General features: G+C 44.8%; 1 protein-coding gene across 1 annotated transcript; it reads left to right on the top strand.

The window, feature by feature from the left end:
• Positions 1 to 140: 140 nt before the first annotated feature.
• LOC135378058 (mitochondrial import inner membrane translocase subunit Tim21-like) lies at positions 141 to 11,090 on the top strand. Its single transcript, XM_064610900.1, has 6 exons — positions 141 to 273; positions 347 to 382; positions 2,331 to 2,574; positions 3,612 to 3,674; positions 8,267 to 8,538; positions 10,829 to 11,090. Exons 3-6 carry the CDS (start codon positions 2,331 to 2,333, stop codon positions 10,964 to 10,966), a joined length of 717 nt encoding a protein of 238 aa, XP_064466970.1. The 5' UTR covers positions 141 to 273; positions 347 to 382; the 3' UTR covers positions 10,967 to 11,090.
• Positions 11,091 to 27,583: the final 16,493 nt, after the last annotated feature.

Genomic DNA, 27,583 nt, shown 5'->3' with positions numbered 1-27,583 from the left:
AATGTTTGCGATTCTGGATAAACTACTGACCCTACTGGCCACTACTGGCCATAGACATTCATAGTTCTCTAGCTCACGGTGCATAGCCACTTCTGGAACCAAACGGCATCAACACTGGGCCTAGCACGTGAGCTAATCCAAAGCCAAATCTAATGCCAGGCCAGCTGAATCCGCTCATGTTTCTGTGTTGGCTGCGTTTTTCTGTAGTGTTTTGAACTCTGCTATGAGGTGTTTTGTTTGTGGGGGATGCAGCTGGAGGTTGTGATAAAAGTCGTGCGTACTTATTATGAGTTTTTGCATACCGTATAATGTCCACAACTCATTTTACACTGCTGTCTATTTTTAGCACACAACATCGTGACCCATCAGCATAGCGACTAAGGTACGCATCGTAAGACAAAAGTGCTTTTCTTTTGAACACAGTTTGTAAATTTGCTGATCAAAACAGACGTGACTGATCTAAACTGTCAAAATTGATATGCTAATCAATCCATACAAGGTGTAAAAAACCTAATAAATGTCAGCTCATATCAACCACTTCAACAACATCCCAAAGTTCTACACATTTCACTGTCCATCTTGCCGCGACGCCGGTCACGTTGATGACAGAGCCCGAAACTGAGTCATCATGACATTGATATGACCTCCCTCACATCCCTCCGTTTCTCAATGTTACCTAGATGTAATTATAAGCGCCTGACAGTCCCTGTAGCACTGCCGTTGAGGTCACGACCCAACAAACAATTTGCACTTCGCACATAATTAAAATGGTGGTCAGCTAAATTTACTGGTTTTAGGTGAGCAATGACTTTTTGTTTGTTTTTTTTTATTCCGTGTTAGCGCCGCGATACAACGGTTGCTATGAGCAGCATACAGACGTGGACAGATGGAGAGAGGACAGCAGCAAGAAGTGGGGGGACCGGGGGGATATAATGGGTCCTGGGCTGACTTCAGGGGGAACTGTGTTAACATTCGTCTGGCAAGTCTGCCGGAAAACCTCAGACAGCACAGCTGGTGCAGGGATTCAAACCCACGTCACGTCCCAGTCTCGGCGTGGGAATTAAGCGATCATCCTAACCACTATTGCCTCAGGAGCTGGTTTTTTGATAAATCAGTGACTCATTATGCCATAGCAGACACAATCTCGTAAATGTTGTTTAAGCCATCCCAAAAGTGGTCAGTGCTCAACAAGTTAGAGGACAGGAGATGCACTCGATCTGCTGTTAGATGTGCAATAAAAAGAACACTGTAGAGTACGCAGAATGACTGGGAAAGGTACCCCTGGTATCACCTAGCTGGTATCCTGATGGTACTATCCACCGTAGCTTTATGAGGAGTGACATGATATGTTTAAGGCTAGCGCTAGGTCCAGTGCCTGTGTTTCTCCCCACCCATACTGAGAAATTTATCATATTTTTCAGTCTCTTTTAATGTTTTGCATCATCATCTTGTGTTCCCCATTAAGGCCCACATGACCTCCCTCATACTTCAATCCTGAATCAGCCTGTGCATAAAACTTGCTGCTTCAGCACTGAGTTTTCGAAACATGCTAGCATCTTACCAAGTCTGCTGGATTGTACCGTTTGTGTAACATAGGTTTAAATCAATCCTTTTCCATGTAGGCTAATTCTACTTAAGCACTACTGAAATGAGTTGGGAGAACTTTCAGTTCGAAGGCATCATAACACTCATTGCCCAAAAATGCATGTTTCTTACCCTGAAAAAATGTATGGTGATGTGTATTAATAAAATATACACTTACTACATTTGTTATTGTACTTGTAGGCATGCTTCTACTTGTGTTTATTCTGATAGCAGCAAGTGGCTCAGGTTACTGACGTTTGCCCTGCTTCAATTTCACAAATTACTACCACTATTGTAAGAAACCTAAGTGGTCATACTGTAGCAAAGGAAGCATTTGCGCAGGTTGCACAGCTTGAAATGTGAACAGAAATGCTTATCAAAAAACTGCTCTCGTTGTTATGAACATACCAGCCATCCTTCCAATATCATAGCTATTTGAGAACCACTAAACTAGGTGTAATACTTAGAGCATCTTTAAAATTGGAAGTCAAAATGTTTATAGTCACACTCAGGAATTTTCCCAGCCCCCTGGACCCTTTAATGTCCTCCCAAAAATCTTGCACCCCCCTCCCCCCCCCCCTCAAAAAAAAAAAATAATACCACACAAAAGGCCAAAAACGCCACAAAAGCAGCAGATATGGACGTAAACCTCCCTGAGATGAAAATCCTGGGAATGTTCCTGTTCACACCATACATTCACGCTTTGTCTAATGTGGGACTTTATTTAGGCTTTTTGCCTTTTTTAGATGATCTTCTCATCCAAGGTGCAAGTACTGGTTACTGGCTGCAAAGCAAAAGGTCTCAGAACATGGGCAGTGCAGTCCATGAGACCAACACTGGTTCCTCATCTTGACCGCATATACTTCAAGACCCTCGAGCCAAGACCTGCTCTGGGTCTACGGCAGGCATCTACAGCACCAAATAAGGCCAGTAATGCAATTACAGAAGCCAGAGAAAATGAATCAGCTCAGTTGACAATAGGACAGAAAGGTGAGCTAAAAATTTAATTCCTGGCGCACATAAAACATCAAATACATTTGAGAACATTATCGGCGGAAAAGGTTAAGTGCAGCTGCAGTGCATGGACACGCATCGATGGAGGCGAGTATGCTTAAAAACATAGTATTTGAAAATCAGCTTCAAGAAGAGGAGAGAGCTTGACACGCTGAGATAGAGAACACAGGATACAAAATGGAAGCCCCTGGCAGAGATGTAACAGCAGAGCCTATAAACAATGCTGAGAATGGAGACCAGAAAAGCCTGAAGAAAATTCATGAACTAATGTGCTTCACAGGTGCTTAGCTGTATGGCAGTGTGTGCACCACAATGAACAATACTAGAGGATCTGGCAACAAACTAGAATAGCGCGACAAAGCAGGGTATAGCGACAGTGGTACGAAAGGAACATGCAGCATTTGTCTTTTGTGCCATATGTTGTGCACCATCACCAAGACTACTTACTTACTAAATGAATACTTGAAATTTTAAACAGGTTGAATTTCGTTACCTGCAGATGACTATAATGGTCTTCTGTTTTTCTCAACAGTAAAGCAAAAAATAATTTGAGTTACTTTGCTAGTAATGTAGCTCAGTAATTCAGTTAGCTGTTCACATATGGCACCTGGAAGTGTATTACCTACTACAACAGCGACAAAGCTGCTTGTAAAAGCAATATTACCCTATGAAAACTGTAAGCAAAACCATCCATGCTTAAATTTGACAGTATTACCACAGGCCAGGCATCGTTTATCCATCTAAGTGTATTATTACAATATAATTGAAATATGGCAGTCATCGAAAAAAGCCAGACAACGGCGGAAACCAAACCACACATCTCTCGATCGCTGGTCGAGTCCATTAACCAGTTGCGCTATGCTGGCATCTGCTTACCGACGACTTATCCAATGTTTCCGTCCATGTGTCCGTAGGGTAATTGGTTAACGGACTACGACGACGTTCTACAAGCCAAGCGTCATGATCAGAAACTCTTCCTCTTTAAACGTTATGCTGCTTGATATATTTTACAGTGAAACAAACCACTAAGGATGCAAGCTATCTTGGAGTGATCCTAGCTGGCCTTAGTGTCACTGGTGAGTATTTTATAGTTAAGGGTCTTGTCTTCAGTAGTCCTGTCACCCACAGGTGGAACTAAATGCTGATCTGAGCCTTGAGTATCTGTCATAATTACAAGAACAAGCAATGCTAATATGATTCACGTGCGTTGACACATTAGAGAACAACGAGAATTAGCCGAGGCAGAAGTCCTTTGAACTTGACCAAAAAAGTGTACTGACTCATCCAAAATGTTCTTATAAACTTATGAGCACAATAGATCATATTAGTGTGATCAAAATGCATGTCCAAAAACGAACTGCAGACTATATAACACAAGTATTTTCTTTTCGACCATCATACCATGGTGTTCGCACATTCATAAACTGCTTATATTCGCAGTTAAATGTTTTCTCACCACAGAGTGACAGACAGACAGGCAGAGCAGGTGGCTCTACATCATGTTGCAGTAATGGTGTTACGACAGGAAACTACATTGCATGTTATGGTTTGCAAAAATGAAGAAAAGAAAAAAAAAACAGAAACCTTATACTGTAAAAGTATTTTTATTCGCGATGTATTAATTTTCGCGAATTTTGCGACCGCTAAAAATCTTGAAAAATTGTACTCGCGAACACAGCTTGACGTTTATCGTGCAAAAGGAAACAGCCGTGGAATCGCGAAATTAAATACTCGCGAATAACTTCAGCCAATGAGTGAATGCGCGATTCGCAAAAATTAATGCATCGCAAATAAAAATACATTTACAGTATGTCTCCAAACAGAGAATGTGGAGGGTCTCATTTTCTGACCGGATAGAGCTTTATCAATCACACCATGTGGCAATTGAGTGGCTTTCTACAGTAGTGATGAAAGTGAAAGTTTGTACTTTGGAGAAATAAGGGAAACTGGAAATATGGAAAACTTTTTCTTAAACTGCAGTTTTCTGTATCACTTTTCTAATGCAGCAGTTTTCTGTATCACTTTTCTAATGCAGCAGTGCCCAATCTTTTTTTTTTATGCACACGTTTATAAAGTGTGTCCGTATATTTACGAATTGAAAGACCTTTCTTGAAAGCGCTGTGAATGAGTTTCGTTTCATTTTTATTTTATTCTACCCAAGATAGAGAACTGGGAATAATAGAGATGGAGGAGCCAGAGGGAAACACCCGTTTACACTGCTATTGCAGAGAGCCATTCAATTGTACAGGCTATGCTCAATAATCAGGTCACAAGAAAATGAATAGGCAGAGGAGGTCCCGTTGCTTGGCCACTGTATAGTCCCAATTCGATTCCACTGGATTTGCCCCTTTGGGGATCCATAAAAGGCATTGTGTGTGTGAAAAGAACATTTACTCCCTTATTGTCCTGTCCCATAGAATAATAGTAGCCTCCAGACCAATTAATATGGGTGTGTGCTCACCTGAGCTGTAATTCCATTTGATGTTTAGGGCCTGTAAATGTAGCAGAACAGTTAACACTAGCAGGTAATCAAAGTTCTGACTTTATACTTCAGTAGTACCGTATAAGTGGTTAAATTTGTGGGCTCAATAATTCGCGAATTTGTGAGGAACTAGGATCAGGCAATTATTCACGGTACCGCAGTTCGTCGACCCTGAGTCAGGCGTCTTAGGGGCCCTCCAAATTGAACTTCCAGGAAGAAGTTAACAAAAGGACCCCTTGCATTTGCTTTCTTTTGAGCCCTTCTGACAGAGAGGCTGCGATTAGGGGTTCCTTACTCGGCTGGTATCAATGTCATTGCCAAATTGCCCTGTCTCCTGTCATTGTTGTCACCTCATCATGCAGGTACGATTAGCACTCGATAGTGATGCGGCAAGTATTATAAAGGCAGATCCGCGTGGCAGCGTGCTTAAACCCATACATGCTTGCTGGATGATCCAGGCTTACAAGGAACTGGAATCACGGGACGCCAACATCCGCGCAGGATTCGTGAAGGCGGGACTACTGTCTCCACTTGCAGTGGAGAAGAACTGAACACCTAAAGGCAATGCAGTGCATGTAATAGCGTAAGAAATCGCATAAGTAACTTGCCTCAGCGTCCTGGGTCAAATTTCTTACATATTACGTTTGCATATTTTTGTGTCATTGGTTCGAATATTTTGTGGAACCTTAAGTTCGCAAAGAAAAGAGCTCGCAAATTTTGCGGAAATTAGCTTCTCGAAAAATTACTACTTATAATACAGTATACAGGGGTCAGACAATGAAAGTGAAACAGTGAAGATTGTAGCGCCTTAAGTTCAGGGCCGATGTATATGCTAATTGGTGGCCAACTTATCTCGTCGTGCATTTGGTAAGGAAGGGCCACCTTAAGATAAGCAAAAGCATGATACAGCTGTGCATCAAATGGTACAAGCCACATAATGAGAGACGTACTGCAGTTGAAACAGTGCAAGTTGTTGCTGGGCACCTTGCCACTGTGTGTCTGACCAAAACAGCAAGGTGCATCAAAAGCGACAGTATCTAAGATCATGTTCACATACCACAAAGGGTGACGAACCACACCAAATAGGAGCAACTGGCATGGCAAGAGGAAGCTATTGGAAAGGGGCGTTCAGATACCGACACAGATTCTATCTAGAAAACATAACTGCAGCTCCACAAGTCACTGCAGAATTAAATACACACCGCAGCTCACCCATTTCCACGAGAATTGTTTGTCGCACGATCCAACGGTGAGTATTGATGGCAGTGCTGCTATTGCTTAACCCTTTGTCATCAGTGTCAGTGGTATGCTTCAGGGGTGGCAGCAGTATAAATATTAGGTTTGGGGTAATGTTCTTCAACGCATTCAACTTAGCTGTCTTTACCGTATCTTGGGAGGAATACATGTGGAGAAGTCTTTCCGAGGCTTACAAAGGACTGTCTCATGACTTGAGGGAAACATGTAGGTGGAGCAGTGGGGGGTTTGGGCTTGCTGCTGCACTTGAAACTTTTTTGAAAGACTTGAGACTTTGCACTTGGTACATGGTACGACACTTTTCGCATGGAGCTGCACAATAGGGTTCCTACAGCAAGCAACTTGATATCTGCTCCAAAACACCATTTTTACTACTCCAAACTTGCCCCAAATTCAGACTCCATTTCCACCTCTGACAGGTGAAAGCGCTGTGCCAATTGTGCCATCCAGTAACACGTTTCTTTTCTTGCACCAACTTGTGCCTGGATGAGAAAACTGTGCCAAAACATCTTGAACCGTCGGGTGGTCATGGTTTTAGCAAACAGACCACAGTTCTTTGCTAGTTTTACCCTCTAACTGGTAATCCCAAGTTACATGTTGGAAACTACAGCCAAGCCAATTTGCTGCCTCGTTATAGCCTTGTTGATATCCTCGAAGCTCTGATCGCTGTTTGATGGTTTTTCTTGGTCATCTTCTCAACATAGTGTACAATCTGTACATAATAGCAAATATTGAACAAATGAGCAAAAGTAAGCAAAGACAAGTTCTGTAAGTCTCGATAATGTTTGTATAACTGTCAGAGGCTGCTATGCTATGACCTGATGTTCTGAAAGGAACACAAAGATCAGCGATTGCATACTCAAACAAAACAACTCAGATGCCGACCTCATTTCACCGTGGTTTGGTTTGATTTGGGATTTTCTGGCGCAAGGATATCGGAGACATTTCACCGTGGTGTCAACAGACTAAAGAAAACAGACGCGTATTGCACGTTATGTGGTGTGACAAAATGTTGTAGACAACATGGTACTTTGCTTCTGATGCATCATGCTACATAAATACCATGGAAAACACACTGCAGCACAGAAATAGAAGTGCTGTGGTGAAGCTTTCGAAGCAACGAATTCTCAATCTGGAAGCTTTAGAACTAATGCACAAGAAAGCACCTCAAAGGTGAAACCATCTTTGCATCATTGACTGTTGCAAACTCCATTTCCTGCACATCAAGAAACATTGTACACATCTTTAAATAGTAGCGGAAAATATCCATTTCCCAACTGAAGCTGTAGATATGCCCATTTGGAAAATTGTGTGTTTTAGCGCTGTCATACACGCTACTCAAGGTGAGAAGCCGAGGTCTGACAGCTTGATGTGCATGGCCACCCATTCCAGCAACACAAAATGTCTCATAGTTTTTGACATGCAGCCACCGGAGTACACGCCGAAGGTGCGCTTCGCAAGCTAAAAGGTTTTATGTGCTTCTTTAGTGATGGACCAGACGTTATAAAAACTTGAACGGTAAGATGAAAGAAAATTGTGCCCTAAGATGCTTGACATTTCTGAGCGTCGCTTGCACAAGGTACATAACAGATTTACTGCTGGACAGAGAACTTCGTTTGATAGACTTCACACTTCGTATGTTCATACTTGGTGTGTGGTACGACCCTTTTGAAGTTAATCTGAAACTAGACAAGAAATGCGAAGTACCAGCCCTGATAAGTTGCAGTTGCTGCTACAAGTCACTACACACATGCTCCAAAACATAATCTCTGCTGCCCCAAACGTGCTTCAAAATAAGACTTTTTGTGCTCCACTTGCAGCTTCTAAAGTTCAGGTTTCACTTTCACACCTAATACTTTTACGTGATTGACCTATCAGCATGCTCCGTTGGAGACTTCGATTACTATATGATGTTTCAAATGATTACTGCAGGTCTCATGTTTTATGCCATCTTCCGGGAGCTTTTCTCCGGCCGTAGCCCTAACTCTGTGTACACACGAGCGCTTGAGCGGTGTCGTTCCAACACCAGTGTCCTTGCTGCATTTGGGGAGCCACTTCAGGGTCACGGTGAAACTACAGCCCGAGGACGTCGCAGGCATGTCAGCCACGTAGAATACATCAAAGACGGCATTAACCACATGCGCATGAAGTTCTACATCAAGGGTCCTCATAAATCTGGAACTGTTCATTTGGAAGTACGAGAGGTAGGTGAAGCTTGTGTAGTGTTTGGTAGCAAGCAAAAGGGCTCATAGAACAAAAACGAACAAAAGTCAGCGGCACAAAATTTGATGTTCCACTTCACCCATCAAGATAAGACTGATTTGTTCTGGCCTGAAGACAAGAGGACAAAGTCGGTACATAAACAAGACGTAGACCTGCATTATTAGCACTAGTGTATGTTCCTAACCGACTTGGTCCATGTCTTCTATGCTGCATATTAGCAAATTATGAACATTTACCAACTACCCCGCTTTGTCTCTCTAGTTCATTCGTCACCATATCCCGTCCTTCGCCAAACTCTCTGCACCATTCGTACATTCTCCCCTTGACATTGTTTATTCCCCATACTGTGCTTGTATTCTTTGCAAAATCTCAGCTGGTTTGATGCTTCCTTCACAAGGGACTTGATTATGCATTACTGTTCCACAGCTAGAGACACACTGCTCGCCTCCATGATAGCTGCCACTGCTGCACGTGCTGCCAGAAGGATTGCACTCTGTCTTCCAGAAGTTTTATTCAGTCACATTTACTCACCCATTTTTCTCAAGCAAAAGTCTCTGTCAGCCTTGAACGGCCCTTGTAAATGCAAATTATGACATTTGGTTCGGTTCACATTAACCAGTAAGCAGTTAACCAGCAGGGCTTCATAGCTAGCACTTGTCAGAAATGCTTGCTAAAATTTAGCTAAATCACTAAGTGATAAACAAAACTTTCAATGTACTTGATCAGCAGTTTAAAGTACTTTGTGCCTCACTTTAAGTACATTTGCAATGTGCGAGAAGATGTAGAGTGTGTTGATTAAGTAACACTATAAACGCAAAGAAAACACAGACAGATAGGGGACAGCATTTGAAACGCTGCCTTCTGTCCATCCATCACCATGTCATTTGCAATGTGATACTTGGTACTGCACTGAAGGTACCAATGATGCCATGATGCCAGGTACATGGTACTTTGACCATCACTGCTTGTCACAGGGTTGTGGTTGTTAGAACTTGCAGCTGAGGGTAGCTGTTATGGCATTCTTGTATCTGTATCTTTGCCCTGCTTTAGACTCACAATAAGGCACAAATCACTGATGTCGCACCTTGAACTTGCTGTTGATCATATGTGATCACATTTTTAACTTGAGTATAGCTGCAATACATTGCCTGTTGCGTTCATATTCCAGTGCAGTAATTGCGTTGTCAGCCATTATGTTCACATTCCAGTGCTGCAATAGCAGCTGTCATATGTTTGCACTACAGCTTAGAGCACTGCAGGGGCCTAATTTTCAGGCCCGTGCCCGGCCCCGGCCCGGCTCCTACGGCCCACACCAGGCCCGAGCCCGACGTCTTCTATAGATTTCCAGCCCGTATCCGACTCTGCTCTATGTGTTCTCGAGGCCCGGAGGCGTATTTAGGTTTACGAAATGGCAAAGGACGCAGCTAATTGGTGGAGAGTGAGGAAATACACTCGAACGGAGCGGCTGTGTTTCTCTGCCGGCAAGCCGCTCTGTGCTTGGTGCTTGCTTGCTTGAGAAGGCAGCGCGCAGCGGCGATATGTATGTACCCTTGCGGTTAAAGAGAGACAAATCTCCGCTCTATTGCGCATGCACCGGTGTTAGTTCCCCTTTCTCGAACTCTCACGCAAATGAAATATGTCACAACACCTAACCTAACTGACCCTCGTGCCGGACTCTCAGCGCGCCCGCCACACCAAGCGTCCCCAAATGTGTGTCAGTGCACGTGTGAAATCCAACCCATTACACAAAATAAGCATGATCACATATAAAAAAGTGATAGTTCTCAGATGAGAATACCATGATATCCCATAACCAATGGAAAAAAAGTGACATGAAAATGCAGCTGTCCAGTCTCGTGAAATATGTTCGCGTGCATGCCCGACCATGGCCGGCGTTGTCAAGGCCGTAAAGGCCGGGCCGGGCCGGGCTCAGGCTTTCGGGTAAGCCCGTGCCTGTGCAGTGCTCTACTACAGCTATAGTGGTTTCATATCACAACGGCATATCAACCACTGCAGTCATCGTACATTCCCCTCAGGCATGTTGCCTTCGGTTTGGAACCCCATGCCTCACGTTAACATTGTGTATATGCAACATAACATTAGGCTTTAATGCAACCAGCAAATTACATATAACTGGGTTCAACCCAAAAAATGTGGTTTGGAATTTAGGGCACAAATACATAGAATAATGAGTTAAAGAAGAAAATTTTATGTTCTGGTACACCGGTGGCTCATTTCCTAACCATATTTTTGTTGTTCATACTTTTACAGAATGCACATAAGCAGTATGAATACCGCTACCTGTTTGTTGATGTGGATGGGCCAACGAGGAGGACTATTGTCCTTGAAGACAACAGAGATAGTGATCATGGTTCAGTTTCGGATGTGACAATGATGGATGCTGCTTAAGTTGTGAGATACCTGTGTAACATCAATGTAGGTATGTGATTCTGAGGCACTTTGTTATAAGAGTTATGTAATTAAATTGTTCACTTTCTAAGGACAAATGACAAATAAAGGTACATGCACCTTCCCAGCCCTGTTTTAGGGATGTCTACATAAAACACTTGATTACATAGTATACAGTGAAACCCGCGTATAACGATATTGACGGTAATCGCGAATTCCATCGTTATACGGGGTATATCGTTAAACGAGGGCTGACCTAAATAGCGCGTCCCCGAAAAGTCGCGCGCCACCCCGCGTGTAGCAAAAGAAAAAGAAACAGATGCTTAAAAAAACGCGAAGCCGTGTGACAGCGCACTGGCTTCGGAAAACCGCGATCAGAACTCGTGGAGGGAACCAGAGAACATAGCGGGACAACTTCTGGCAACACTACACGTCACCATTCCGCAAGTCAGCTTCACTTAACGCCTGCGTGCTTTAGGAGAAGCTTGCTTTAGAACACTGTCGCGCAACTCGCGGGTGGAAAGCACGTGCTAGTGCTAATCATTTCGCGAATTTGAGCAGCATTGGCCAAATACGGAGACACAAAAGCGTTACCACCTACCCTTTCACTGACAGTATCAGAAAATGAACAGTCGCTCTCTATTTTCTTGCCTCAATTTTTATTTGGTTTAATTCTTTTGATGTGAATTTCGGATTATACGAATTTTTTCTGCTATCCCCATGAGATTCATAGCACTGAGATTCTACTGTATCTTATCGCGGCGAAAATCGCCGCGAGTTTACGCGCACGGGACAGCGTCCAACATCGTTACACGAGTACTCGGAACTGCAGTCTCCATCGCTATACGAGGGTCGTTTCCCTGTAGAAACAATGTATATTTTGACGATAAAATCATGAACCATCGTTGTACGAGTGATATCGTTATACGCGATATCGCTATCTGCGAGTTTTACTGTACATAGCGTCTGACTTCTCTGGGACTCTGCCCGGTTATTCCCTCCCAAATCAGTTTCGGACTAATTCGGGTTAAACCCAGTAGCTCCTCGAATTCTAACCACGTATCACGTTGTGTCACATATTATTTGCACTATTTGGTGGCGATTTGCATGCACATCTGATGTAAATAGCATTTCAGTGCAACAGTATGCTATGCAAAGCATATTTGATGTAACAACATGTAACGATGTCACTATAAATCGCAGTGTGTGCATGTTTGACTAACACGAAATCAAACAACTTAGGAAAAAGGTGCTGGTGCCAGGACTTTAATCCAAAAGCCATCAAATTTAGTTCAAGCACTAATCGTTTTAATCCATACGCCCATAATTGTAAAATGCAAATTCTCATTATTGAAATCTCGATGCAAATATCAGGACTCCAGTCATTATTCGTCTTTTTATGACTTCTCCTTTAAGGGTAAGAAGGCTGTCCACGAATCATGACTACTATCGGTCATTATGACTGCATGACCATTTCCGTGGAACATGTCATGACTTGCCTTTCTTGGACTACTCCTGGTTCAAACAGTGCCATGCGGTGCTTTATAACTACTGCTGGTCATTATTACACTTCATGACTATTTTCAGGACACTTATGTCTCATAATTAGACCCTGATGTTTTAGGGTTAAACCCGATTTTCCCCAGAATTTGCACCCCGAATTGAGGTTCACCTATCTAGGGTTAAACCTGATTTCTACCTGCAAAACTGCATCTAGGCTAGGCACCTCAAGGCATCGACATACTAGTTGCTCACAAAATATGCGACTGCCCCTTACTTCTGGCACTCTGGATAAATGGTACAGTGAACGTTTATTCTACAATAATGCCCGATTTCTCCCCGAACTCAGTCTGATGGTAATTTTTCTGCCCGAATTTGCATGAATTTTCGACATCAATTTAATGACCCAATTTCTACCCTCGGAATTTGGGAAAATATAAAACCCGAAAACTTCAGGGTCTACTCATAATCCACCTTTCTGTGAACACTCCTGGTTCAAACAGTGTTATGCGGTGTTTTACGACTACTGTATTCATTAGGAAATTTGATGATTATTTTCATGACATGTCCCATAATTCATCGAAGAAAAAGCTTGAGGTTGGGCAACACAGAGAGCTTGTTTTGTTTCTAGTCCTCTGTGTCGCCCAACGCAGGCTTTTTCTTCGATGGATTTTGTCCACCAGCTCGCCTGCCTTTATGCTATTTTATCAGTCTCATTTTATTCCTGGTTCGAACAGTGTCTTCGGGTGTTTTATGATTGCTGCTAGTCATTATGATATTTTATGATTATATTTTCATGATGGGTCTCATAATTCACTTTTCTGTTACTATCCCTAGTTGAAAGTGTCATACAGTGTTTTATGACTATTGCTGGTCATCATGACATTTCACGACTATTTTCATCATGAAGTGATTATCAATACGTCTTGTGACTCAACTTTTTGCGACAAACTAATTGATTGAGAGAGAATGATACAACGTTTTACGACTGTCACTTGTCATCATGAAATCACATACATTTTTATAACTCGTCTTTTTAAAACTGTAGGCATAAGACGCTGCGACATGTATGTCCCTCTACAGGCTCTTGAAACAGCACCACATGTTCACTTGTGATCACTATGCCACATCATGACGTCCAGCGAGTACTTTTCAGGATATGAGTTATGACTGAAATTCTTGCTAGTTACAGTGCTCCAAAACGTTTAATACGATGCTTTACGACTGGTGGTGCTGGTCATTATGACAATACATGAGAATCATCATTGTCTTAACAAGGAGTGACCTTTTTGTGTGCGTACAGCACCTCTAAAGAGTGGGTTGAGCACTGTGACAGTATTGCGTATTCAGAAAAATATTTCGGGAGGGGTTATACAGGAACTTTGCATGGGGGAGAGTATTTGTCATCTCCCAAATATACTACCAAAGGTACAATTTTATGGGTGGAGGGTTGAACCCCCAAAGTATTTTTCTGGATACGCGATACTGTCATAGCGCTGAACCCCACTCGTTAGAGGAGCTGTACTCACACAAAGGTCATTCCTAGTCGAGACAATGATGACTGTCATAATGACCAGCACCAGTCATAAAGTATCATATTAGATAACCTTTTCGAACACAGGAACTGGCAAGGATTCCGGTCATAAATCGTATCCTGATAAATACTCATTGAACGTCACAATGTGGCATAGTGGTCATAAGTGAACATGTGGTGCTGCTTCAAGTGCCTGCAGTTATAAAAACACGAGTTGTAAAAACTGACATGGAATTTTGTAATGATGAATGAAAGTCGTAAAACATTATGTCATTCGCTCTGAATCAGCATTAGTCACAAATAGTCAAATCACAAGACATATGAATGACATTTCATGATGAAAGCAGTCAGTGGCCATAAAACACTGTATGACACTGTTTGAAGCGATGTTAGTCACAGAAAGACGAATGAGACATTTGACGAAAGTAGACATGAAATGTCACAATGACCAGCAGTAGTCATGAAATACCGTATGACACTGTTTGAACCAGGGATATCGTCACAGAAGGACGAGTTATGAGACATGTCGTGAAAGTAGGCATGAAATGTCATAGTGACCAGCAGTAGTCATAAAACACTGTATGACACTATTGGAATAAAGGGTAGCAGTTATGAGATGTATCATGGAAATAGCACTGAAACATTATACTAATGCCCAGCAGTAGTCATAAAACACTGCATGACACTGTTTGAACCAGAGTAGTCGCAGAAAGAAGAGTTATGACACGTTTCAATGCTGACCGTAGCCATGAATAACCCTATTACGTTTAAAGTAGCAGTAGTCATAAAAAGATGAGTAATGACTGGAGCCCTGATATTTGCATCAAGATTTCAGTAATTTCAAACTGCATTACACCATTCTCGGTACTTGGATTGAATTCAGTGATGTTTGGAATGAATTAGTTGGCCAGTGGATTAAATTGGGTAGCACCTGGATTAAATTGAGTGAACAATGTATTAAACGAGCATTACAACAGTAGTTACAAACAAAGTCCAGTAGTTGGATTATCCGTTCTGTTCCTCGTCGCTTATTGGCTCTTTTCCCCACTTTGTGCAGTTCCTCCTGCCATTGCATGAACTGCAGCCAGTTGTCACACTTCCTTCCCAAGAATAACTTGAGTGACCTTTCTCCCCGTAAAGCTGTGAGGCGTTGTTCGGGGAGTGGAATAAAAAATCAGACAACCGCCATGAAGGGACTTCCTGGTTTTCCACTTTAAACCCTCGGCGACCACCCAGCTCGTACCAGGACAATTCATACCAAGCCCAACTCATATCTGGACAAGTCATACCACACTGAACTCTATAATTGAATATTGGCAAATACCAGCATTGGGATCCGAACCCACACGCTCCAATTTCCGGTCAGAGATGCTACCAGTTACACCATGCTATAGCTACCCTCTCTTCAATGTACCAAGCCATGCTAAGGAACATGGGGACGGACACTCACCCTCAACACATTCTCTGTTACATTGTTGACAGTGTCTCCCACATTCACACAGACGAACAACTTGTGGCGGGCGTAACGCGTAGTGGATGAGGTAATTGAACATAGAAGGATTAACACAACACAAGCCTGACAACGTCCAGTCGCATACTTCAATTGAATAATGGCAGTTGAAGAATCCCACTGCGCGCAGTTTTCGTTTTCGAGCTTGCGCGATTGCCTATAAATTTCTACTTGGCGTGGGTGGAGGCCACCAACATTCATGGCTCTTAACTCATAAACACTACCGCTTTTCAAAATCCTCTCCGGGATTTAAATACTAGAGGTGTAGTAGCATCAGTCTACCAAAATGTTCATTTCAAGTGGCAAACTCTGGATTCCCTGCGCTGGCGCGCTTGCCTAAATTTCTACTTGCTGTGGGCGAGGCCACCAACATTAATGGCTTTAACTCATAACCACTTCCACAATCTTCTTCGGGATTTCAATACTAGAGGTACATTTGCCTCAATCTACCAAAATGTTAATTTCAAGTGGCAAACTCTCGATTCCCTGCACTGGCGCGCTTGCCTAAATTTCTACTTGCTGTGGGCGGGGCCACCAACATTAATGGCTTTAACTCATAACCACTACCGCTTTTCAAAATCCTCTCCGGGATTTAAATACTAGGGGTGCAGTTGCATCAATCTACCAAAATGTTCATTTCAAGTGGCAAACTCTCGATTTCCTGCTCCGGCGCGCTCGCCTAAATTTCTACTTGCTGTGGGCGAGGCCACCAACATTAATGGCTTTAACTCATAACCACTTCCACAATCTTCTTCGGGATTTCAATACTAGAGGTACATTTGCCTCAATCTACCAAAATGTTCATTTCTAAGTGGAAAGCTCTCGGTTCCCTGCGTTGGGCGATTGCCTAAATTTCTACTTGCATTGGGCGAGGCCACCAACATTTGTGGCTCTTAACTCATAACCACTTCTGCTTTTCACAATCCTCTCCAGGATTTAAATACTAGGGGTACAGTTGCATCCATCCACTAAGATGTTCATTTCAAGTGGCAAACTCTGGATTCCCTGCGCTGGCGCGCTTGCCTAAATTTCTACTTGCTGTGGGCGAGGCCACCAACATTAATGGCTTTAGCTCATAACCACTACCGCTTTCAAAATCCTCTACGGGATTTAAATACTAGAGGTACAGTTGCATCCATCTACCAAAATGTTCATTTCAAGTGGCAAACTCTGGATTCCCTGCGCTGGCGCGCTTGCCTAAATTTCTACTTGCTGTGGGCGAGGCCACCAACATTAATGGCTTTAACTCATAACCACTTCTGCTTTTCACGATCCTCTCCAGGATTTAAATACTAGGGGTACAGTTGCATCCATTCACCAAAATGTTCATTTCAAGTGGCAAACTCTGGATTCCCTGCGCTGGCGCGCTTGCCTAAATTTCTACTTGCTGTGGACGGGGCCACCAACATTAATGGCTTTAACTCATAACCACTACCGCTTTTCAAAATCCTCTCCGGGATTTAAATACTAGGGGTACAGTTGCATCCATCTACCAAAATGTTCATTTCAAGTGGCAAACTCTGGATTCCCTGCGCTGGCGCGCTTGCCTAAATTTCTACTTGCTGTGGGCGGGCCACCAACATTAATGGCTTTAACTCATAACCACTTCTGCTTTTCACGATCCTCTCCAGGATTTAAATACTAGGGGTACAGTTGCATCCATTCACCAAAATGTTCATTTCAAGTGGCAAACTCTGGATTCCCTGCGCTGGCGCGCTTGCCTAAATTTCTACTTGCTGTGGGTGGGGCCACCAACATTCATGGCTCTTAACTCATAAACACTACCGCTTTTCAAAATCCTCTCCGGGATTTAAATACTAGAGGTGTAGTAGCATCAGTCTACCAAAATGTTCATTTCAAGTGGCAAACTCTGGATTCCCTGCGCTGGCGCGCTTGCCTAAATTTCTACTTGCTGTGAGCGAGGCCACCAACATTAATGGCTTTAACTCATAACCACTTCCACAATCTTCTTCGGGATTTGAATACTAGAGGTACATTTGCCTCAATCTACCAAAATGTTCATTTCTAAGTGGAAAACTCTCGGTTCCCTGTTCTGGTGAGATTGCCTAAATTTGTACTTGCAGTGGGCGAGGCCACCAACATTTATGACTCTTAACTCATAACCACTACCACTTTTCAAAATCGTCTCTGGGATTTAAATACTAGAGGTACAGTTGCATCGATCTACCAAAATGTTCATTTCTAAGTGGCAAACTCGGTTCCCTGCGCTGGCGCGATACCCTAAATTTCTACTTGCCGTGGGCGAGGCCACCAACATTGATGGCTCTTAACGCATAACCACTTCCGCTTTTCAAAATCGTCTTCGAGGTTTAAATACTAGAGGTATCCCAGTAAACCAGAAATATCCCAAGGACGTCGCAGAAAAGTCGCGCACGTCACAGACGTCCAAGAAGTCCACCAGACGTTACATGGACGTCCACAATGTGATGTTGAAAATCGTCTTGCACTGTATCTCCCAGGGACATCTGCAGGATGTAAAAAGAACTGCGCCAGCGCGTGATATTTTGCACACATATCTGGGACACGTGATTATTACTGGAATGGCGTAAGCAAAGCGAGAATCATTTTGGTTTTACAACCCTATTTGCAGAGTAATCACATCATGGAGAATAGTTTAAATTAAAAACACAATATTTGTGGGGAAAGGACGCCAGAAGTATCAGCGGTTATACTCCGGCGTTGTTGGCAGACGAACGAATTAATTCCAAAAACGTCTTGACCTTCACAAGTGTAGTTCACCCCACTGTAGACTTAATGAACGTACTCCAACAACTGTAATTTCAGTATATGTTCCATCTATTACGCCAAATCGGTAGTGCCTTACTCGATGATCACATACGAGGGTGGTTCCATAAGTTTCCGGCCCGACTAACTTTTAATAGTCATAGCGACGAAACAAGTGTATAATTTTTGGACAGTCACCCTTAACTTCGATGCACTTTCCTTTTTTTTCGACACCTTTCAACCAGCATTCTTATACCCTTGAAAAAATAGTCCGAAGTTTTGTCCGCAAAATGCTGGAAAACTGCCTCTTACACCTCACTATCGTTTTGAAATCTCCGTCCTCTGAGATCCCTCTTCAAGTTTGAGAACAGGAAGTAGCCACCCGGTGCCAAGTCTGGACTGTAGGGTGGGTGGTGGATTTCCGAAGCCGCACTCTTTCAGTGCAGCCTTGGCAACAGAAGCCGTGTGGACAGGGGCATTGTCCTGGAGCAACCGGACACATCGACTCAACCTGCCGCGCCTCTTTTCCTTGATGGCGTCTCGCAATCGGTGCAGGAGTGAAGCATAATAAGTCGCATTCACTGTGGTGTTCCTCTCTTTGAAGTCGATGAGGAGGATCCCGTGACAATCCCAAAATATTGTTGCCATGATCTTCTTTGTCGATTGTGTGACCTTTGCTTTTCTTGGGGGTGCTTCTCCTGGTTTGCGCCATTCTATCGACTCCTGTTTCGAAAGGGGATCATAGTAGAGCACCATAGTCTCATCCCCTGTGACAATTGACTTCAATATTTCTTCTTCGTTCTCTTGACAGAGCTCCAAAAACTCTTTGGCACAGACGACGCGCTGTTGCTTTTGAACTGACGAGAGAAGTCGTGGCACCCATCTCGCACTGACCTTTTTCATGTGAAGGCCCTCGCCGATGATGCGAAAAACGGTTGTTTTGGAAAGCCCCAGCCTTTCTGAGATTTCCTTCACCTTCAGACGCCTGTCACTCAGCACTTCCTCCTCGACAAGAGACAAATTTTCTTGTGTTACCACTTCCACTGGACGACCATCGCGTGGATCATCTTCAATGGACTCTCGCCCCAGTCGAAACTGCTTAGCCCAGTCTTTTACCGTTGTGTACGACGGAGAGGCTTCCCTGTACACGTTGTCCAGTCGCGCTTTAATTTCTTTAGGCGAAAGTCCCTCTTTTATCAAGGATTTTATCACAGCGCGGTACTCGATTTTTTCCATTTTAACTGAAGAGTGCACCCTGGCTGTTTGAAATGCCGCTCTCCAACCGACAAAAGCATGGAGAGGGTTGAGGGTGGTGCTCCCGCCCTCCAACATATGGCGCCACGCGTCCTTAATCGCATTTTCAAATTCGCGCCCATTTCTCTCGGCCGGAAACTTATGGAACCACCTTCGTATGTGTATGTGCGTGCGAGTGCAAGCTGTGTCCACCACTCTCAATGGGATACGCAGGTCACGTGGTGTTGACGATAAGTGTTTTACACAGCGGTCGCATACCGTTCTCCAAATAAACGATGTAGACTATTTATCCAAAAATTCCAAACGCAAACTGATCCAAAAACAAAAACTGAATAATGATAATGCGTAATGGCTCAGTATACAAGCTAATCTGACATGAAACGGTAAACGTCCCATTCACGTCCAGATATCCAACAGAGACATTCAAGGGACATCCCACGGACTGCAAAAATGAGGAAGAAAGTCTATTCCCAGGGACGTCGCCCGGACGTAAACGGGACGTTCACGAACATCCCTGCGATATCCAAATGTCAATTTCAGTTTTCCCCAGGATATCTTTGGGACATATTGGGCTATGACAAATTTCCCTCTTTGGGTTGGTGCATAGAAGCTCGAGCCTGTACGTTCCCATCGCTTGCTTGGTGTGGTCATGGACTCGGACCTGCGCTGGGCTCGCCACGTAAGCACCTTGAAACCAAAGTGCAGTGATGGATTCCTGCAATTCAACATCTTTCTTGCTTAGGATGGGGCTGTGATCAGCGCTCCCTTCTAGCCGTTCACGCGGCTTTGGTGAGGGCGACTGTGCTTTACCGCCTTCCAATCTTCCACAGGATGTCTACAACGTCATTAAGTACCCTTCGGACCCTGTTTGCCCGAAGCCTTCGTCGCTGCCTTGGAGTTCCCAGAATGGCTGAAACACGGCAAGTCCTGACTGAAGCTGGTGAACACCCGGTGAACGTTCTCCGTGAGTGTGAAACGGCTCGGCACTTCCTACGTTTGCGTGCGCACATTCACAGTCACCCACTCCTCAGGAAAATTCGATACCGTCCTGAAAGTGATTTCCATCGAGTAGTGCAGAGGACACGCCAGGCTCTCACTGGCTTCATAGCTAAGGACATCACACCGCCGGACGCCCCCTGGTCTCTGCCTGTGCCACCCACCTTTGTACGTCTTCAGGACCTCCTGGAACAAAGAGATCAGGTTCCCTCTCAAGTCCTTCGATCCCATTTTTATGTTCTGGTAGACGGGAAGTTTTCTATCTCTGCTGCAGCATACACCGGTGACGCATCTCGCAAGTCCGCCTCGGCATTCGTCATCCCATCCGAAGGCGTAGTGGAAGGACGTCGCCTTTCGGATCAAACCTCATCCACAGCTGCGGAACTCTATGCCATACTTTTCTTACTGCAGCACATCGTTGATTTTACCCCACGGGAATGGGTCATGTTCACTGACTTTACATCTGCGCTGCAAGCAATTGAAAATTCTGCCATCCGCGGCTCATTTACACCGTTGGTGATGGATGTGTTAATAGCTGACAACCTTGTCTATACGAAGCAGGGCACAGGCTGGTTCTCCAGTGGGTTCCAGCCCATTGCGGTGTCGAAGGGAATGAACAGGCCGACAGCGCCGCAGAAGCAGCTCTCTCGTCTCGGAGACGGACGCGTATTGCGCTGCTGAGAGGAGATCGTCGTTCCATACTTCGACGCCTCGTGACTCCCCTGGCTTCCTGCCAATGGACCGCTGACATTCTCCTCCTAGCCATGCTGAGCAGAGTTGATCCAGCGCTCGCTTTCCGCATGCCTCTCGTCAAGATGCCGCATTAGTTCATCGAATGCGCCTCGATGTGGCTTTTACAGCGCAGTGGCGTTACCGCTTGAGACAAGTTGACTCTCCCCAATGCTATCACTGCGGTGCTGTAGAAGATGTAGAGCACATTCTTCTCCATTGTCCATATATTACCAACCTTCCCGAACCGTACTCTCCGGATCCCTTAACGAGCTGGACTCTCACCCCCCTCTCTCACACAAAATTGCTTGGTCCCTGGCCACATCCAGCCCACCGACGCTCTGCCCTCAAAGCACTCACCTTTCTGGATACCATAGGACTTCGAACCTTTTTTCTGAAGGGGCGCATTATTTCATTCCCCGCATCACTACCAGCAGTGGGTAGAGTATCGCCCCTGGCGATGAAACTCCCCATTCACCAACTCACAATAAAGTTGTCGTTACCTCAGTGTTGTTCGTGTGCGTAATAGAATTAAACTTAGGCACCTCAGCCTTCATTTTGATTCACAGGCGAGCAGGACCCTCGAATTTGCGGAGGTTCGCAAGACGATATAGCATCTGTTTTGTAGTACTGCACCAAGACCGGGAGGAGTCAAAGAACGAAAGTCTTTATTCGGCTGAAGCCGGACGTAGACTAACTAACTAATTGTCAGTAGGACAGCTCATCCACGCAGTGCGCGCGTCTCATTTTCGTCAGTCTACTACGCCCCTTCTCTCATGATGGAACGTACCAGGCTGGACGTTTCCGCACTCTTCGAGGGTATATCGTGGTGCTTGTTGTACGTCCTGTTCCTGGACCTGCTATTTCGATGTGGCCGCCGTGTCTGCTTCTGGCCACGGCAGCGGATCGTTGGCCGGAGAGCGATATTGAACTGAGTCAGAAGAATCCGTCGCAACCCTGATCTTCATGGAGTCAGCGTGAACCCCATGTAGGCGACCGTCAGCGACCGAACCTCGTATATAACCTTGCCAGTTCTCCGGTTTACGTTTCCTTTTATCCGTCTCCAACAGCGTCTCCAACAGCAAAGCTGCGTTGCCGTGACTTGCGGTCATAGTTCTTCTGCCTGCTCCTAGCCCCCGCGGTGTGCAGTTCCAAACCAGCTCGTCTTGGGTCGTTGTCCATCTTGGGTCTGAGGAGATGGAGAACTGACCTAAACGGTCTGCCTACAAGGAGCATCCAAGGAGACTTTCCCGTAGTTACCTGTGGAGTGATGCGATATTGTAGGAGGAAACTCTGTGTTGCCTTCTTCTGGGTTCTTCCTTACCGCAGTGGGTTCTTAAAAACTCGCACAAAGTTTTTGGCTTGGCCATTGGACTTCGGGTGGTGGTGTGGAGTGTGTGCTGAATGTCATGCTTCTGCAGGAACTCATTCAAAACTTGGCTGGTGAACTGGGGCCCATTGTCTGTCACAAGTTGCTCCGGAAGTCCTTGGCGAATGAAGATGTCGTGCAACGTCGCTGTTGTAGCAGGAGCATATGTGCTCAGGCCATTTACTGTACGCATCAACAGCAATAAAACTTCAACTGCAATAAAACTTCCACTCATCATTCTCTGTATCGAAGATCCCAGGCCTTTCGAAGCGAAGAACTGCGGCACCTTATAGACTGACGTAGATGAGACGCGCGCGCTTCGTGGATCAGCTCTCAGCTGTTCTACTAACGATTAGTTAATTAGTCTACGACCGGCTTCAGCCGAATAAAGACGTTCGCTCTTTCTCCGCCCGGTCTCGGTGCAGTACTACAATTGGTGACGAGCGATTATCTACTATACTACATATGTTTCTTCCTAGGAAGGAGATGCCACTGAGGCTTAATGGTCCTGGGTGCTTTTACGTTTCTCAGTTCTGGTTTTTAAAATGGCACGCTCATTGTCAGTTATGGGAAATACGAGAAGCAAACACAAAAATGTGTGGTGGTCGAGGATTTAAAAAAAAATGGCGTGAAGCAAAATACTGATTTCTACTGAAAACGTGTGCTCACTCACGAAAAAAAAAAAGATTTAATATATGAATGATATAAGAATATGTATTATCTTTTTTTTTTCTTCAAAGCCATGACTCCTTCCTGTATAAAGCGCATTTTTATGATAAGGAAAACTAATTTGGACAACTAATCTGCGAATTTCTCGAATACAAAGTACTTCTAAAAGGTTCAAAGAAAAACCATGATATGCCAATGAACGTTCTCATTACTGCACGTTTCATCCAGTGGACCTACAATGGACCGGAATTTTTGTCTCACTTTGCCCTTCTGGCGCATATAAATCGGTTCTAGAAAAGATGTACATGGGATGTCCAAATGTCCGTTCTTGGATATTTCTCAGACATCCGGGGGACAGCGGTGTGTTGTTGGTAATGCCTGCAGGGATGACAGTGAACTCCAAGAAGTGCGGATTTCATACAACGAAGATACTATATTCTTAGGGCGCATTCTCGATTAACACAGAATTTCCGCAGATCCGGCGAAGACATGGGCGGTTTTGAAAATAAGACCTTCAGAGAATACGACACAGCTGACGTCTTACCGTGGTATGGTTTACCACCTTGCAAAGTTTATGCCAGGACTAGCAGACAAGACGAAGGCCCTGCGAGATCTACTGCAAAGAGAAGCGAGCTGGACTTGGGGACCATCTCAAGAAAATGCATTTCAGGAGACAAAGGAAGCGCTGACTAAGTGTTTGTAATACGTAGCAGATAAATGTCATTGATTAAATTCTTTGACGTGGTTGCTGAAACACCCTGTAGAAGGCCTAATCGCTAATCCACATGACATAGATCAGCGTTCTTATTGACATAGATGCCCCTAGTAAGAGTCGACCAATGACAGCTACTCAGCAGCCGCAGCCATGGAGATGAGCCGCCACCAGCCATGTAGGTAGCCACTAGTATAGATATAGGATTTCTGTGTCTCCTGCAGCGATTGGCTGAAGGGACCTCATATGCTAACGTTGCGATTGAGTAAGCAGGATTGATACAGGTTAATGTTCGAAGTACAAGCGAACTTTTCTTGCAAAAATTCGTCGAATCGAAGTCAGCGGTTCCGCCCCAACTATACACGTCGACAGAACTGGAAGCGCTAGCAGTGAAGTTGTCGCTCGAGCAGTTACGCCCATACCTCATCGGCAATAAATTCCACGTCGTGGCAGATCGCGATGCATTGCGCTGGCTGCTCAAGTACAAGAAAGGCAAACATAGTGGCTGCTGCGATGATCACTCTCCTCCCAGACAGAACACTATCTCCAGCGGACGTCCGAAACAGATCCCAACGTCCGTGTCCTGAAATGGATGTTAGGTGGACATCTCTGGAAGCTACATGAATGGACGTCCCTAGGCGTACATCCGCAGGATGTGCCGTAACGGCCGTTTGAAGAATTGTCCGAATACTGTCCCTGACGGGATGTTACATGGATTATTATCGTAGGAGAGAGAGAGAGAAACATGGCAAAGTGGGTCCTGGCGTGAGTTCAATTTTCAATGAACCAACTGAATGCCTCACAACAAAAGGAGTAAGAAACACAAATGTTACGTCGTAGTGAGTTAATACACCAAGCAGTTCTTCAGTCCACTGTTATTGGTATACGCCATCGCATTAAACTTAAGCACCCCACCCTTTAGTTTGACTCGCAGGCAAACTGGACTCTCGAATTTGTGGAAGCTCCTGAGACGAGCAATATATAGTATCTGTTTTAGCTTTGGAAAGGTATGGCACTGCCTTTCTAAGTGGTCTTCATGGTTCTAAGAGCTTGTAAACCTCCCCACTCTCCTAAGCCAGAAATAAAGTTGTTAAGAGCTTGTATAAGTACGTCTTTATCTTTGCTTTTTAAAACTTCGTGCTCATTGTCCGTAACGGAAATACGATAAACAAACAAAAACGAGCAACAGAGAAAGAAAGATGCAGTGGCCGAACCTGAACCAAAATGGCGAAAAAAATGCCTACAGGCCTAGTAAGAATCTGTCCACTTACACAGCAACTCAATAAAACAGTATCAATAATAATGAGAAAATGCAGGGCACTGAGCACGTACGCAAGTAAGTCCGTGCAACGTCCGGGCCTCTCTGTGTAACTTCCTGTGAGGTCAAACGACGGATATTTGTGGGAAGTCCAAACCGTGGCCACTCGGAGATGTGGAGGACGTCTGTCGGAAAAATGTCTGCCTCCCAGGGAGATCAGAATTTTCGGGAAAGGATATCCCCAGGAGCAACACGGGAAGTTTGGTTCCATTTGGGCTGCCGAATAATTATCCACAACTGGGCCGACACGCAACGCAAGACGGAAGTCTAAAAACTATTATTCATAGAGGTCATTGACTAAATCAATCAGGACAGAACCAAATATGAAACATTACAAGTTAAGTTTGTGATAAGTTAAAGTAGCAGTATTCACGATCTGTCTCTGGCGGGCATCCAAATACTTGCCGGAAATCTTCTAGCCCCCTTGCCAGTTTGCTCAGTTTGTTTGCTGCAGTTTTGGGCTTGTTGCTGCCGCACCAGCTATGAAACACGTAGCTCATGTAGAAGATTTTTCCCCTGGTCATGTTCAGCGTCCAGGCTTCCACCGGCGTGTTCCACGTGTCATATTTCACAATGTTCACCGCTAGCCCGAGACCAACCCTCATAAGCGCACTATAATCCTTTTTCTGGCGGATACAATCGGTAAATGCTGTCAGCATAGCCTGAGATTTCTTGCTGTAACTTTCAGATCGAAGGAGTCTACCAATCTGGATAGCGAAGTCAACCCCTGCGACTGCCATATTTATGAGGGGATCGACCCCTCTGGTGAAGTTCATCGTGCGGTATAGGACCGGTGGAACCATGACACGAAGTGGTGCGGTGTTGCGCCTGATGGAAGTTGACCTCAGCACACCGAACTCGTAGAAGGGCACACCGTACTTTGTCTGCAAATGCCGCATTTTTTGTTCGTAACGCTTGATGGCTAGATGCCTCTTCCAGAAGCCAGACACGTTTACTGGTGGAGGGACGTCGAAAAGGTGAAGATCGGAAGACAAGTACAGTCTCCTTGTCACCGCATCGCGGACCACGGGAATATCCTCTGGTGGAAAACTTTTGGTAACTTCACAGATTGTTTCATTCGCGATGAGCTCGTACAAATACCGCACAACATTTTCCCTCCTCGGATCTCCCAAGTTTTCAGCAGCGACTACATCCCAGAGAAGCCCCAATTGATTCGTCATTTCGTTGCACGTGCGATCTTGGGTGTTCTCTACGAAGGTGGACCATAACTGTACGACTGCCTCTATAATAAGCAAGGCCACAGCCGCTGGATGGGGACGGTTAACCAGAGTCTCGAAGTATGCGCGAAGCACCTCTACATCTCCGTGATAAACTTCTCGTGGGAGATTGTAGGTGGTGCTTCTATACCATTCCTTTCGCAAGTCTTCCTGTGGAAAACCCGGAAGCAACGTCTGAAAGATGGTCGCGTTTGAGCGTTGCACATCGATGTCCGCGGTGAACGCCGCGTCTGCCAGCCCAGCGAGGGTGTCCAGTTGGATGTTACTTCCATGCAGTTCGTTGAAGAGTGTTAGACATCGTCTCCTCCACTCTAATGTGCGTTCCTCTAACCAATCTTGTGTGTTTCCGCGCATTGCAATATATAAAGCCGATCCGTCAACGCTTATAGGGGAAATTTCAATTCCAGGTGTCATACCAAAAGGGAGTGTAATCTGGAGAAAAAGACCAAGCATCTGTGCCCGCGTTGGGGTTGGCGACGGCCTCAGTTCGTCCAGAACGGCCTCCAATGTTGCCTCCACCTTACGATGTTTCACAGCTTCTAAACATTCCCTGTAGTAGCGAGTAATACTTCGACCTGCGTCTGTCATACTGTGAGTGAAGGTGGGTATGGTGAGTTCATGCAGCAACACGCCGCCCGAGAACGACCTCTCCTGGTTGCTGCCCCAGTTGTAGCATGTGTACAAATAGATGTCCTGGCAGGGGTTGATACTTGTGTTCGAAGACCTCCACAAGCCACGTACCAGGTCGGGACAGCAGAAGACGTCGTGTGGTGACCCGTGGTAACCGGGAAGCTGACGTCTCAGATAAGCAGTGATAAAGAGGGTGGTGACAATGATTACCACTATGGTGATGACGGCAGCCGGTATCCTCGCATTCAGAGGATAACCTCGATCGGCGGACATGGTTCAGCGACAGAAATCGAAGTGAGCTGGAGAATGGCACGTACTACGAGAGCACATGATGGCGTCACGTGGCGTGAAGTTTTCAATAAATCTCAAGCAATGTACCGTCGTAGCAGACGGCGGATGTCTGGGACTTGAAG

This window comes from Ornithodoros turicata, chromosome 1 (genome assembly GCF_037126465.1).
Source record: "Ornithodoros turicata isolate Travis chromosome 1, ASM3712646v1, whole genome shotgun sequence".
NCBI classification, from domain to species: Eukaryota; Metazoa; Arthropoda; class Arachnida; order Ixodida; family Argasidae; genus Ornithodoros; species Ornithodoros turicata.
The sequence above is the reverse complement of the archived record's forward strand: the minus strand, read 5'-3'. Positions and strand labels throughout refer to the sequence as shown.